The 15875-nt window shown below is 35.8% G+C and overlaps 1 protein-coding gene across 9 annotated transcripts in view; it reads right to left on the bottom strand.

Annotated features, from left to right (window-relative positions):
• Window positions 1–15875, bottom strand: part of l(1)G0196 (inositol hexakisphosphate and diphosphoinositol-pentakisphosphate kinase) — a 98331-nt gene that overhangs the window by 60332 nt on the left and 22124 nt on the right. For 8 of the 9 annotated variants that reach the window (XM_069836481.1, XM_069836485.1, XM_069836482.1 and 5 more), the window contains exon 3: window positions 8896–9078. In XM_069836481.1, coding sequence (XP_069692582.1) covers window positions 8896–9078 — 183 coding nt within the window. The remainder of the gene's footprint in view (window positions 1–8895; window positions 9079–15875) is intronic. The other variant, XM_069836484.1, reaches the window with a different exon arrangement.

Genomic DNA, 15875 nt, shown 5'->3' on the forward strand with positions numbered 1-15875 from the left:
TCTGAACTGCAGTAGATAACACTGTACAGCATTGTGACATGCAATTCTATTCTAGGTCTACAATTGTGCAGTATTGTAACTTACAGTTTTCAACTTAACCTTTACGGAATATGTATGATAAGACTTTCTTGTGTTTACATGTTTCGACCTTTTATGGGTCATCCTCAGAAACATGCAAACAAGGTACGTTAAAATTTAACACAAGAAAGTCTTATCATACATATTCCGAAGTGATACAGTGTTAAAAATTGTGTAATCAAGATGTATTAACCTTTACGTTCAGGTGCCATGTCTCTCGAAACAGAACAACTGATTGAAGTGAAGAGAATAATCCCATAACCCTATCATGCGTCGAATACAATTTCACGATCGCGGAAACCTTGGACCCATCAGACAGATTACATTTTATGACTGTTTATCCACTGGCTTCCAGCTAACAAGGGTTAGCCGGCTGGGCTAGTGGTAGCCTACGAGACCCTTATGTTATGTTTCATGTTAAGGAATTTCTGTACAGTTCTCAAAACTATATTTTCCATTATTGTAACACATTAGGTCTTGAAAACCAAGTTCTGTCCGCAGTCAGGAGGTAAAGCAAGCTTTAGAACTGTCAAATAGCTGTCCGTGTCCGTGTCTGAGAGTGTCCGTAAACGAGAGTTAAATTTATCATTATTTCTATATTAGTTCAGTTGGGACATAAAAATCTGTCCGTATATGAGGAGTGTCCGTATCTTGGAGGTGTCCGTAAGGAGAGGTTTATTGTACCGGAGACATGATCTAGAATTTATCATTGAATATGTATGGATTCAGATATTATACATCAATAGGCAATCATTACTTTTCACCCAATACATAATCTAAAATTTTAAAATCCTATCTTAATTTTCTTGAAATTAATCTTCACTCACATAATTATAGAATATTCATCCTTAGTGACGTCAACATTCCTGGTATGAATTGGACATCTGGTTGTTGTGCTAATGATATACATTATTATGCCAAAATTAAACCATATGCTACGTTTTATCGGCCTCTGCACAGTTAACAACAGACTAACGTATTTCAAATTGGCCACTCATTCTCTAGATTTGCAAGATAACTATCACTCAACCTTTTTCAATAAATCTAGAAGTAAAACTATCTTACTCTACTCATAGTCAACGAAGGTCTTTCCTAAATTATGCACAAGGTGATTACTTGAATCCTTACGTAGTCTGTAAAATTATGACTGCAATTGTGTGTATCAGACTGCTGACGTTCTATTGTAAAAAAAATGCCTTATGTCTGGCATTCCAGTCACCACGACTAAAAGGTCTAGATATCCTAAATGGTTTCAAACAGTTTATGTCAACTTATTAGACGAAAGACAATGCACAAAAAATTATAAAAAAAATTCAAAACTGTTATCTATTATCAAACTTTTACTAATTATAGAAAACTGATAAAGTATTATTCGTTTCAAAATATCGATGAAAATTAAAAAAATGAACCTAAGAAGTTTTGCAAATATGTTGAATCCTTTCGAAAAACTGATAACTACTCTTCTGAATTAATCATAAATGATAAATCAAAAAGATATTGTCAATGCATTTGCGAATCAATTCAATTCAGTTCTGAAAAAGCTTAATCTTAAGTTTGAAAGCAATAAAATCAATTGTACACACTATCTATTTATACCTACGGTAACACAAGACGATGTTAGGAAAGCAATTAAAAAATGACAGCTGACTAAAACAATGGGCACCAAATTTTATAATTAAAGCATGTTCCGAAATTCCTATACCTTTATTAGTTCACATATTTACTGATAAGTTTAGTAATACCTGCTTCACTGTGCTAACATAAATTCTGACTACCCACATAATTAACTGGGTTATTTCCATCATTTTGAAAAAAACAGCAATAATTTCTGTCTTTAAAAAATACAAAAGAAATTAAGTAAGCAATTACAGACCCATCTCTATTTTAAATAATTTCTCAAAAAATTTGAATCACTAATTCACAAATATATTTCCTTTTATGTAAAAAAACTAAATAAATTCTGCACAACACAGATCTTCTAAATCCAAATCCACTGCAATTATCCTGGTCTCATTTAAATCAGATTATACCAGTAGTTTAAACTCAGGGCAAATCGATGCAATATATTTTGATTTCAGTAAAGCGTCTGATGTAATTCCACATAATATTTTATTGTGTAAATGAATGACACAAACACATTTATAAAAATAACAATAACAAACTTAATACAAAAATTGCATGAATGTGCTCTGTGACAAGATTTACAGTGTACATGATGGAGTTATATAACTAATATACATTCTAGTACACATACGGTATATAAAACTAAATACAAATATTTACATACAGAATACTTAATAAATTTTACAGGAGAAAGTTCGTCCAAAGGGCTGGACTCGGGAAGAGTACCTAAAACGCTCATTGCATTTCCGCGTTAAATAGCAATACTTAAGCGTTGAAGCAAATAAGTAGTGCAACAACGATCACCAGTAATGGAGATCAAAATTTGGCTGATTTGAGATATCCAAACTTTAGGGCCATGACTCCAAGGACCGAAGGTCTCCACAGCAAAGGGGACAAAGATATAATTGTCTAAAAGATGAGCATATTTATTGACTTTTTTCATTCACGGCTAATTCAGCAGCAGATGCTGCACGTCTGGAGGTATTCGGCAAGTGAGATGGAGCTAGAGTGTCAACGCAAGTGGAGTCCCAAATTAAAGATTTTCTTCTAGACCATGGAATTAAGGTGAGACCATCGGGTCGTTTACCATCCGTGCGACTACCGGTAATACCTGGTGGTTCCAAAAGAGATGGGATGCCACAAGAAGTCAGAGATCTTTTAATGATATCATTGAGTGATGTACGTATGTCTGGGAATGCACAGCTGAGTGCATGATGGCCATAAACATCAGCAACTCCTCCGCAAATACATTGGTGTGGCTGGCAGAGTTTACAACCAAGGCATAAAGCCATTGCAACTTTAAAGGATGTACTATCTAAAGGGTGCCGATGTGAGGAGAAGGTAATGCGTGTAACCAAGCTCCAGATTCACTCTCTTGAAGAGCTAGGAGACGTGCAATGTCTTGTTCGGATTTGAAAGAAGAAAGGAGTGTATCTAAAATTTTTTGGGAACAGATAATGTCCACTGCTTTTGAAATTCAGGATGGGCAGGAGGATGAGTGGTTTGTGAGGAAGTATACCAACCAGTCAGAGCATCACGCACATGACAGATTTCAGCTGCATCACTGTATAAAGGAAAGAGCGATTTGATGCAACGGAAAACTCCAAAGGCAGAAGAAAGAAAAGCAGGTATACAAACATCAGAAAGTTTCCGAATGCCCACACCACCAAATTTAATTGGAAGACAGGCTTGATTCCAACTAGTATCGGTAAAACATATATTTAGGATCATTTCCAAACTGGATCAAAAAAGAGCACCAGCTTTATGTAGGAAAGATGGAAGAAGCCATAAAGGACTAGTACGCATAAAGTAAGTAAATTAGAAAATATAGGACTATCTGTAAGCTATGTAAACTGGTTTGGAAATTATATTTTATATGACAGACAATCATGTGCACTACTGTTTCTGATGTGGCGAGCCCTGAGGCTCAACTTTGGGAACTCTCCTACTTTTAGTCTTCATTGATGATATGTGCAAAAGAATAAGTTCTGACTGTATATTATTCGCTGACGATCTTAAAACTTTTTGTATAATTAAAAGTAACGCTGAGTGTCAATCCCTTCAAGATATCAATTCAATTGCAAAATGATCGGATGATAACGGGATGCAAATTAATAAATCTAAAACTTACGTAATTTCATTTTCACAAAAAACTACTATGCTAAAAAGTAACTATTACCTAAATAATATATTAATAAACAGGAAAGACTGCATTAGAGATTTTGGTGTGTTAATTGATAATAAATTATATTTTCACAATCTCATTGATTACTTATATAATCATGCAATAAGAATGTTAGGAATAATAAGGTCAATTACTTATTCTTTTTCTACACCTGATTGTCTTTTAATGCTTTACTATACATTCATGACATTGAAACGTGAATGTGCCCCGCAGTTTGAAACTCTATTACAACTACTGATTCGGCTAAACTGAAAAATATTCAAAGAAAATCTATATCCTTATGTTTATTCAGATTTCTGCAAAACAACACCGAGTATAGCTATAAGCAAGTCATCAAAGAGAGATGCTCGGCAAACTACCTGAGGTAGCATGGAAGTCCCACTACAACAATTGCGACCCATTTCAAGGACTTGCGCATATTGTTCTGTCAGCTAAGGAGCTTGCATGCTGATCTGGAGATGCGCTCGGACGCAGGTTCGATTCCCGCTTGGGATGATTACCTGGTTGGGTTTTTTCCGAGGTTTACCCCAACTGTAACGCTAATGTCAGGTAATCTATGGCGAATCCTCAGCCTCATCTCGCCAAATACCATTTCGCCATCACCAATTCTATTGACGCTAAATAATCTAGTTGAGTTAATACAGTGTCGTTAAATAACCACCTAAAAAAAGAATAGGACGCAGAATTCGTTAATGGTGCTATAGGACTGGTTAAGAGATTGGAGGACTCACATTCCTCTTGTATAACGAGATATTTTGTGCAACAGATCATTTATTTAAAATACTTCAAACTAAATGCACATCTAATGTAAATACTTGCAACCATCAAATAAAACAAACCATACGAAATTTTAAAAAATTATGAGTGAAGATACAGTGAACGAGTATCAACATCACCAAAACTTTCAACAGTGATATAACATCACAGTCTTTTCCAGTATCTTACTTACTTACAAATGGCTTTTAAGGAACCAGTACCAACACTTAAAATTCTTACATATGAAAAACAAGGGTCATTTCATAAATAGTGCACAGGTTGGCAGTACTGCATATTGAGTGATGCAACAACAGTGAAAATTACGTCAGTTGCAGTGAAAGCTTGATGAAGAAGCACGTGTTTTGTTTCATCCATAGCATACTCTGTGTTTAAATAACGAGAGCTAGAAATGGTGCCTGCATGTGTCTCGGGTAATGTTACTTTTGAAAATCAAAGATCGAAACTTTACAATGCAAAAACTCCACAGAAATCCACAGTGCTTTAAGTGAAGTTTGTGGTGAATTCACAGTGGACCGTAGTACAGTTTCTCGTTGGGCTTATTGGTTCCCTGTTGGTCGCAAGAGCACAGACGATGACTTGAAAACATGAATGACATCGCAGCTAAATTCTCGCTGTTCCTGCCATCAAAACTCAGCATCTTGACCAAAAAAGCCAACATACTTTGTGAATAGTACGCTACAGATTCATCTCCTACTTTCCCCCAACAACTGATTAGTTTTCGATCCATAATGATGGAAGAATTCTTAAACTTTCAACAATAAAGGAACTGGCCTAAGTATTAATTGCAGAAAATCCATGTGCACTTTTCCTCACTAGAGCAATGGTCAAGTGGTCATTCAGTTAGTACGTCTGAACGTGGAATAAGCAGGCCCAAGTTTAAATTCTGGTTGGGAAAAGTTACCTGGTTCGGGTTTTTCCCTCAACCAATTGAAGCAGAATTGCTGGTTAACTTTCTCGGACTCATTTCGCCATCATTCATATATCATTATCATCCATACCTCAGTCCTGGTTAAGTTCACAGTGCAGTATGCTGTACTTGTATAAGAGCATGGCTGTTTGGCTACTCAGAATACGAGTGGTAAGCACAATATGCCTCAGGCTGCAGTGTAAGCCTCTGAGTCTCTCCTCCATACACGGGAGGGAAAAAAGCTAGAACTATTACTTTTCTGCAAAGTACAATGTCGCAGTTGAGACTCAGTTCATTACATTTACTCGCCATTGACATTAAGAAAGTTCCCAGTGAGTTCCTGTCAATGAACCAATGATGCTTTGGAAAGTGTTTGGTCAGAACATATCTCCAAAATGGCCATTTCCTGCTATCCACGCTTACCGGCAGGCTATAGAAACTATACAAAAGCGTGAGCATCTGTATATAATCAAACAGTGTCCTAATCTATGTTTTTTCATTCACATTCGTATGTAAACTGGAATTCTGATTTTTAAAGGAAAATAAAAATGCTTGTATCTCAAAACAGCGATTTTGGAGTTATCACCACAGAACTGTGAGACATGACCGTTATTATTTTTATGTGGTATGTTGAAATTCACCAGTGAAATAATATGGCATGTATAGCTGCGAAAGGTACATTGTTAACACAGCAATACAACAACTTTGGGCATGGGCGATAGCAAAAAGGGGAGTCCAGCTGAAGAGGGCGGTATTGGGGGAAAAGTGAATAAAAATGGAGAGCATTATACAGAACTACAATAAAAATTAAACATGTCATGAGAATCTTTTGCAAGTGTGCAAGATATTTTGTAGCTCTTTATTTTATTGGACTTGAAGAGAGTGCAATTTATTTTTAACATTGTCTTCCAATATTTGCAATACACTAGTAACTTCTGTTAAAGCAGATTGTCTTTTACTTTTTTGTTATGGCAATCGGCATTTGCAAATTTCGTTAACACTCAATTAGGTCTATTATTGTCCTAACTAGTAATCAAGCTGATATTTTTACTATAAAAACAACTACTACCATTACTCTGATAATAACCAATAACACTGTTGTCGTAAACATACACCGACTTGTACTTGTAGCAACTACGGTACCACAAATTGTTTACTTCCATTGTGTCAAACACTAAAATATGTTTTTAAAAAATATTAAGTATTATTGCCACATTTGGGTGGCAACTGGTGCAGAAGTTTCAATGAAAGCAATATTAAAAATGCTATGGTTGGGACCACAATAACCCTTTTCGCAAGTCCTCATTTCAAAGCTGTGTGCAGCATGGAAAAGTTGCGAACAGCTGTTTCGGTTGATTTGTACAGATTGCACAGCACCGCAAAAGTAGTGACTATGCCTTTATAAGTTAGAATATCTGATTAACAAAGGCGGTTCAACTTTCGCACATGCGTAATGAACAATTGAGGATATATACCAGAAGTAACATCTAATCGCTACCTTATAAAGAGTAAGATGATTACCGGGTGTACTTCTGTTATTATTTTAGCCTATATAGAAAGGAAACCTCCAATATCGAATATTTCATTCTCAAAACGCAAGCAAGAGTAGAGTGCATTACATAACACATTTGTTCTAAATCGCGAAAGTTGGTTCTTTAATGCAAGAAAATATTATACTAAGCAATCAAGCAGGTGGCCTGTGGTTCCAGTTTCAGTCAGACATGGCATTTTTCATTTGAAAAATCCATAATGACACTTGTATCAATCTTGGGATTCTTTCATTTCCGCATTAACATCATTCTAGCTTATGTTCATTTTATGTCTGCACGTGAAAATAAATGCACCTAGCTAGTGTTTAGCATAATATTCACGTGTAGTGTGGTAGAACTATGAATTATTATTATTATTATTATTATTATTATTATTATTATTATTATTATTAATATTAATAATATTAATAATAATAATAATAATAATAATAATAATATTAATAATAATAATAATAATAATGCCATCACTCATCATCATCTAATAGGCGTAGTGGTCTGTTACGTTCTCATGCCTCTTTGTAATGGTCGACCCTGAGGATGCACCATAGCATCTGATTTGGTATCCTGGAATGTTGCATTCTATTGACGTGTTCTAACCAATTTTGTCTGTAATCACGGAGATGTTCAGCTATACGGATTGTTCTGAATTATTAAATATTGCTTCATTTCGTTTGTAATCTAAAGGCAGCAGATGTTATGCATCTTTCATCTTGGTTTCATATGGTCCATGCTTCACTGCCATAACAGAGGCTGGGTTGCCAAAACTTTATAAACCTACAATCTTGTGTTTTTAACCTTCGTCATTCTGAAAACTAGGTTGATAACTCTGAGGGATCTGTTATAATTTTGAGTATTAAATCGCATTCTTCAAGGTATAACCTAAATACTTAAATGTGTTAACATAACCTGTTCCAATACTGAACTGTTAAGTTAATCCAAATTTTGCTTCGGAAGGGTAATTTTCCTTGAAAGGCCAAGACTTCTGTTTTTGTTCTGAGATTCCCATGTTAAAACCTTCTGCAATGATAGTAAGGTGTGCATCGAGTGCTGTAATTCATCTTCTGTCTTAATCAGAAGAACTTGGTCGTCTGCGTACAAGAGGGTATCTATGGTGTTGTTACTATGGAGATGAATGTTTCCATGAACTGTTAGTCTCCAGCATCTGATGGCATTAATATAAATATTAAACAAGAAAGTTCATAAAGGGCATTCCACAACTTAGCAGTTTCCAATCAGAAAATTCTGCTCCTATTTTTAGAGGAGGAGGAGGAGGAGCAGTAGCAGTAGTAGTAATAGTAGTAGTAGTAGTAGTAGTAGTAGTAGTAGTAGTAGTAGTAGTAGTAGTAGTAGTAGTAGTAGTAATAATAATAATAATAATAATAATAATGGTAAGCAAGTGTGAATGGAGACTTTCTACTAGAGTTTTAAACTTCAGTAACTTCAAAAAAATATTTAAAACATTAAAAACAATTTATTTAAAAAATAAAATTGTCCTAAAACCTCCACTTTGTGCTTGGGACCAACCTTACAAAATGCATTTCATTCCACTTTCTCAAAATCGTTAAGCCAGAATATAAGAAAATGTATGCAAGGGATTTTGTGCTATTATGTATATATTCTGCAGAAGTACAAGAATTTTTTTTTTCGTGAACACTGTACACTGCAAGAACAAAATCAAAATTCCACATCTTCAAAATAACAGAATATGAAAATTAAAAAAAAGTCTCTTAAAAGCTGCACCACTTGTGCAGGTGAGTATTTTAGATAAATGAGACCTTTAAGATAACCTCCTCTGGGAACACCACCATCTTGAGGTACTCAAACTCCTGGAGGCGCATCAGGATCTCACGCATCGGCTTGGATTGCGACTTCTTGGCCATGGCACACACCCCCACCACCACCTGCTTGCCCTCCTCGCCAGCAACCTGGTCGTCATCACCCAGCTCCGTCAGGTCGCCCTGCAACACGAGTGGAGTGCTGCCAGCCATCTCACCATGCAACATTTAGCATAAGGAAAACTTTTGTAGCAAGATATTACACTTTTTTCAAGATTTAAATTACTACATTCCCCAACCATAAGACAAATGTCAGGTAATCTATGACGAATCCTCGGCAAATACCATCACGTTATCACGATCTCATCGACGCTAAATAACCTAGTAGTTGGTTCAGCGTCGTTAAACGGCCAAGTAAAAACAATTAATACATAAATTGTATAAAGCCTCAGCTTGTTGGCTTGGCGTAACTTTGTCTGGAAGTCTTTTTTGTTTCTTTCACATGTCAAAAAAGTATAACATGGAATCCCTCGAGAACTGTGAATCTAATGACATTAAGAAACGTGTAGAGAATTAATAAATTACACATGGGATGGTACATTAACAGACAACACAGCATGTGTAAACAATTGCTTAAGTCTATACCGGGACTTTTTATGTCTGACATATAAGAAAACATAGAACACAGCAACAATGGACACACAGCCATGCCTTAGGTGGGTTTCATTAATAAGAGTTGTGAATGACAGTTCTACAAAAGATAATCGCCCACTTTTTATCAACGCAACCTACCATGCCGTTCCTTGTTGTGATTTTCCATCTGTGTTCTACCCATAGTTAGTTTCTTTGTTACGTCAGAGGTCTCATACAGTTCCCCTGCGTTTTCGAGATAATTATTACTCTTAAAGAGTCTAGTATAATACTCCTATACTGAATGCTTTACTGAAATGTTACGCAAATATACTTACTCCAGTTCCTTATTTTCTCAATAGCACATATTCGAAGCATGCATATAGGGGTAGGCCAAAAACTCACGTCGTGGCATAATTACACACACAATAAAAAACAATTTCGGTTAGTATAAAATTTCTTGCTTGATACGAACTCCACAGTTTCATATCAATTTATTCTACATAATACAAAACTAGACTGATTTTCATTTAACTGGATTGCAGTCATATGTTCTTGTTTTGTTTTCAAATAGTTACATGTCACGCACAACAATCTTTGTTAAACTGATTCGTAGGTACTCAATACCCCAAATATCATTTTCCGATAAACTGATTCGTCGGTACCAAATCCCCAAATCGTATTCATCGGTACTAAATACTCCCAATTGGTATTCATCGGTAAACTCATTAGTTGGTACTAAATACCCCAACTGGTATTCAACATTAAACTGATCCATCGGTACTAAATACCTTAATCTCTTTCATCCATTAAATGATTCGTCAGCACTCAATACCCCAAATGGTATTCATCGATAAACTGATTTGTCGGTACCAAACACACCAAATCGCATTCATTGATAAACTGATTCATCGGTACTGAAAACCCCAAATGGTATTCATCGATAAACTGATTTGTCGGTACCAAACACACCAAATCGCATTCATCGATAAACTAATTTGTCGGTACTGAAAACCCCAAATGGTATTCATCGATAAACTGATTTGTCGGTACCAAACACACCAAATTGCATTCATCGATAAACTAATTTGTCGGTACTGCAAACCCCAAATGGTATTCATAGATAAACTGATTTGTCGGTACCAAACACACCAAATCACATTCATCGATAAACTGATTCGTCAGTACTGAAAACCCCAAATGCTATTCATCGATAAACAGATTTGTCGGTACTTAATACCCCAAATCGCAATCTTCAATAAACTGATTTCGTTGGTACTCAATACCCCAAATTGCATTCTTCGATAAACTGATTTGTCCATAATAAATAACCCAAATAGTATTCATTGATAAACTGATACTTCGGTACTAAATACCTCAAATAGTATTCACCGATAAAATGATTCGTTGGTACTAAATGTTATGATTTTAGACACATGTAAAAAATAATTGTCAATGAACACGACAGAATACCTTACTTCTTTCTGTATCAGGGATTTTGAAGTTTTGATTGTGGAACTATCTCCACTGTGTAAGAAGTTAATAACTTGAACCATTTTGTTACAGTGTCATTGGCAAAAAAAAGCCATAAAAAATGTGCTTGTTTACCTGCTAGAGATACACACAAAGTGATAGGTTGCCCACTGTTCCTCTCCACGACTTCTGTTCACCATTCCTTACTGCTAGTTTGAACTTTCTGTACCTCCCCTACTCCAAGGGCGTGATGTCATGCTATGTCTGTGTCGCTGTTAACATCAATCTCGGTGAAATGCAACTGCTGTCGAAGCATAGTAATCATTCACGTTTAGAACCCCTGACACTTGTGACAGCAAAAGTGAAAGATAGCAAGGGAAGAATTGAATATAACATGTTCCAGCCAGCAGATGATCCAACTCCATGTGGGGCGGGTTGTCGTTGATCTAATATTTCGTAGACCATACGGGCTGTCAAAGTCTGAAGCCAAAGTTTTCTTGGCCTATCCAGACAGTGACATTCTCATGGTAGTGTCGCTAGGAATGACATACTCAAAATATCTTTCAATAAATGAATAAACTGTATTAAAACTCTATGCTTTCTGTTCTTAAAATTACTTTCTATAATGTCCGTTAATAATTCTGAATGAAACAAAACAAATTAATCTGAGGAATTCGAGAAAATTTAAGCATTAAGAAATAATATCGGGAGTATAAAAAGAGTAAATGACTCAATAAAATACTACCCAATAATAAACGTTAGAAAGCCGAATGAAAATGAATAATTAACAAATTGGCTGCACATATTTAACATAAAATTATCATATGAAGACTTTCACATAGATGCTAACACACACCCCTGATTCCGCCTGTGAAACCATTAAATACCTTCCACAGGTCTGGCCTACTTAAACAAAATGAACGGCTTAACACTAGAACCATAACCGGTCATTCTGACCCATTTTCATATTTCATTTATTTGTATCTCCTCTGTGTATTTGACTCATCAAGTTCGTTTTTGGGACTTTCAATGAATTTACTCTCTTTAGGTCCCCTGAAAATTTCAAGTCCCAAATATTATTTATGGGCGTAACAAGTACAGATACCTAGAAGGACCAACATAGGTAATTTTGATTGGTCTGCATTCCCTTATTTTCATGCAGCAGCAAACGATAAATATTGCTATTTTATGATCATCTCCGCCATCTAACAATGTATTCAATACATTGTCACCATGTAGCAAATTTATTGAATGTATGCGGCAAGTCTTTCATATTACTGAAAATATTCCCTTTACGCAGACTGGTTGATAACTTAAAACATAGCAACGACAATAGGGAGTTTATACCTGCTTTACAATGCAGTCAATATATTTTGGATAATAATGGCAATTCTTTTGACAACTGTGTGAAGTACTTCATTAGTCTATCTCAAGATTCCTATTCGTCATTTAATGTAATTCTTTTGCAAACAAGGCACGAAAGGTTTGAGTGATGAACTTCTGTCGTATCAACTGATTGGGGGACAAGATATTGTCAAATTTATAAAATCCCAGAGGTTGAGATGGCTGGGACACATACAGAGAATGCACGAACATAGAATTCCCAAGAGAATACTACAAGGGAAGTCCACAGCAGAAGAAGGGAGGGAAGACCTAAGAAGAGATGGCTGGATGGGGTCATCAGGGACCTAGAAATAATGGAAGTGAGGGGTTGGAGAAACAAACTGAACATAGGACAGAATGGAGGACTGCTGTACGAGCGACCAAAACCCACCCAGGGTTGTAGTGCCAGTTGATGATGATGATGATGATGATGATGACGAACTTCTATCGTGAAAATTATTAGTGATGAGGAATTCTGCATTATTTAGAAACATTGTCAGATATAGATTCAGAAAGAGAATACCCAATTAGCATTTGTGACAAAGATGAGAATGAGACTGGTGATCCTAATATTTATTTATTTTATTGGGTTATTTTACGACGCTGTATCAACATCTAGGTTATTTAGCGTCTGAATGAAATGAAGGTGATAATGCCGGTGAAATGAGTCCGGGGTCCAACACCGAAAGTTACCCAGCATTTGCTTGTATTGGGTTGAGGGAAAACCCCGGAAAAAACCTCAACCAGGTAACTTGCCCCGACCGGAATTCGAACCCGGGCCACCTGGTTTCACGGCCAGATACGCTGACCGTTACTCCACAGGTGTGGACTCCTAATTATATCTCGCAACATGTATACCCCAGCAATATCCAGGAAACCAGGGAAGAAGGCCTGTCAGATTTGAGGTGTCATAGCAGAAATAAGACACCACATATCTAAGCAAAGTGTAACAAATTTTTGTGTGGCCAATCTTCTGAATCATGTGAGTGCGAGATGTGATTATAATAACCAATAGACGACAGATACATTCAGAAAACACAAAATATATATTTTCAAAATACATTTAATGTAAAAGTGAGTGAACACGAATAACTATCCTTCATCTCATTTTCAACTCAACTCTTAAAATAAATATTAAAAATCACGGAACAAGAAAAAATAAAATTGTAATGTTGGCTTCAGTGTGTAATAAAAAAAAATCTCCCTCCCTCTCTCTCTCTAATAGTAACATTATACACAAAAAATAAAACAAATTTTTTTTATCTAAGCATAACCTAATGTTTTCTTAGAAGAAGAGTGCACACCAATCTCAAATTATATTTTGAAATTAACTCTGTAATTAGAGTCACTAATAAGATAAAAACGTGCAGGTCAAACTGACCGGTGCTGGTCGTACTACGTAGTTTGAAAGTCCCAGTCCTCATAGCGTTAAATCAGACACCCTGTATATCTATTATCAGCAGTACATCTCACTTCACGAAATGTGTCAGAGGAAGAACAACTGTTTGTACGCATCTTAAGTCTGATTACTGTAGTATGTAAATAGTGAGTAATGTATGCAATGGAGAGGGAAAGGAACTGGCCACCCTACCCCATTATCTCCTGATTTAGTTGATTCATGGGTGATGCCTTATTGGTGTCACTTATGAGGTTCAAACCTATCTTCAGACAGTTGATTAAGCAACAAACAATATGACTAAGAATGGATGCTACAAAGCAAACCCCTCCTTCACCAATTCCTATCCCTTACACTCAAACGTTATGATATTTCTTCCATTTGATCAACAATTTTCAGGGAAAATGTATGCAATGGAGAGGGAAAGGAACTGGCCACCCTACCCCATTATCTCCTGATTTAGTTGATTCATGGGTGATGCCTTATTGGTGTCACTTATGAGGTTCAAACCTATCTTCAGACAGTTGATTAAGCAACAAACAATATGACTAAGAATGGATGCTACAAAGCAAACCCCTCCTTCACCAATTCCTATCCCTTACACTCAAACGTTATGATATTTCTTCCATTTGATCAACAATTTTCAGGGAAAATTGCATGTCATGTTTCCTCAACTCACCTAGAAGTGTACAATTCGTTGCTCTCATGCCAGACACACATTTGTGCATTTTTGGCTTTTTGACCTAACTGCAATTTTCAAGTTGTTGGTCAATATTTTATCGTGTAGAATTATTTTTAGAATTTTAAATAGGTCGCTAGTTTAAATTTTGATCCAAACTTTATTTTTTCCATTCTAAGTAATTAAAAATTTGAACTTTAGATACTGTTTTCTCAAACATCTATTTTGCACATAAGGGTGACAACTTATCTAGAACAATGCACATTTTTCTATCCTGAAAGGCCATATTACGTACACATTCTTCTTCTTGTTGGTGCCACAAGTTCCACGACTCCATGATACCTGCAGCAGTTCGCATCCACCCGGCAATTTAATTAGGCTTATCAGAGCTAGTCAAGGCCAAAGCTGATATCCACTGCAACTCCTGCTGATTACATATTGGTCTGGTAATCACATGAGATAAATCTCAACTTCATTCCCCAAAATCACTATGTTAGCACGGAAATACAAGAAACTTCCTGATACATTCATTTTGAGGAAGAAACAGGGTTGTTTTTTTAACAGAACATACAAATAAGGATTTATGATACCTTGGAAGTCCAGCAAGTCTTGTCTTCATTTTAGTTAGTGCAGGATACTAAAAAACAATTTTCTGCATTGAAGGGATAGAAATGAATGTCCGTCAAACAGTGAAATCAATAAATTCATAATATTAAAACGACATATCCTCAGTTCACAGGGTGTTCTCAAATTGAAGCTGCTGACTTGCCATTTATCTATCTATTTACCTATTTATTTACTTATTTACTTACTTATTTCCTTATTTATTTATTCCTTTCTTCATCTATCTACTTATTTATCTATTTATTCATTCATTCATTCGTATGTTTGTTGGTTTGTTTGTTTATTTATTCATTTACTCACTCACCCACTTATCACGTCATTCATTCACTCATTTATGTATTTACTTATTTATTGTGCAATGGCAGAGTTCTTAACTTTTCACTATTCATCCCGTTGCTTACGAGATTATACAAGCTGGCGCATAGAGCTTGAAAAACGAGTCTGAAGTGGTTCCCTCGTAATGCCAATTCCGCCGCTCGGAGCGCTGTTTTGCCCTATATATTCATAGCAGAACACTTAAATGACATTGACATTTGGGACATTTAAAGGACTCACCATTGCTTATTAAATGCTTCGTACAATATTTTATGGACAATAGACGTAATTTCCAAACTTCTACTCCTCAATTATATTACAATAAAAGGCTGTCATTCGTGATATTAAAACATATTACATATAAACTGAGGGACTGTCTGCTCTGTACTTCAGTTCATACACCAAACATTTCCGGAAATAAATTAACTTGACATCTTACATATACGCACTATAGCCTACCCTTTTCACCTAATATTATTA

The sequence above is a fragment of the Periplaneta americana genome, chromosome 9 (assembly GCF_040183065.1).
Source record: "Periplaneta americana isolate PAMFEO1 chromosome 9, P.americana_PAMFEO1_priV1, whole genome shotgun sequence".
Classification (NCBI taxonomy): Eukaryota; Metazoa; Arthropoda; class Insecta; order Blattodea; family Blattidae; genus Periplaneta; species Periplaneta americana.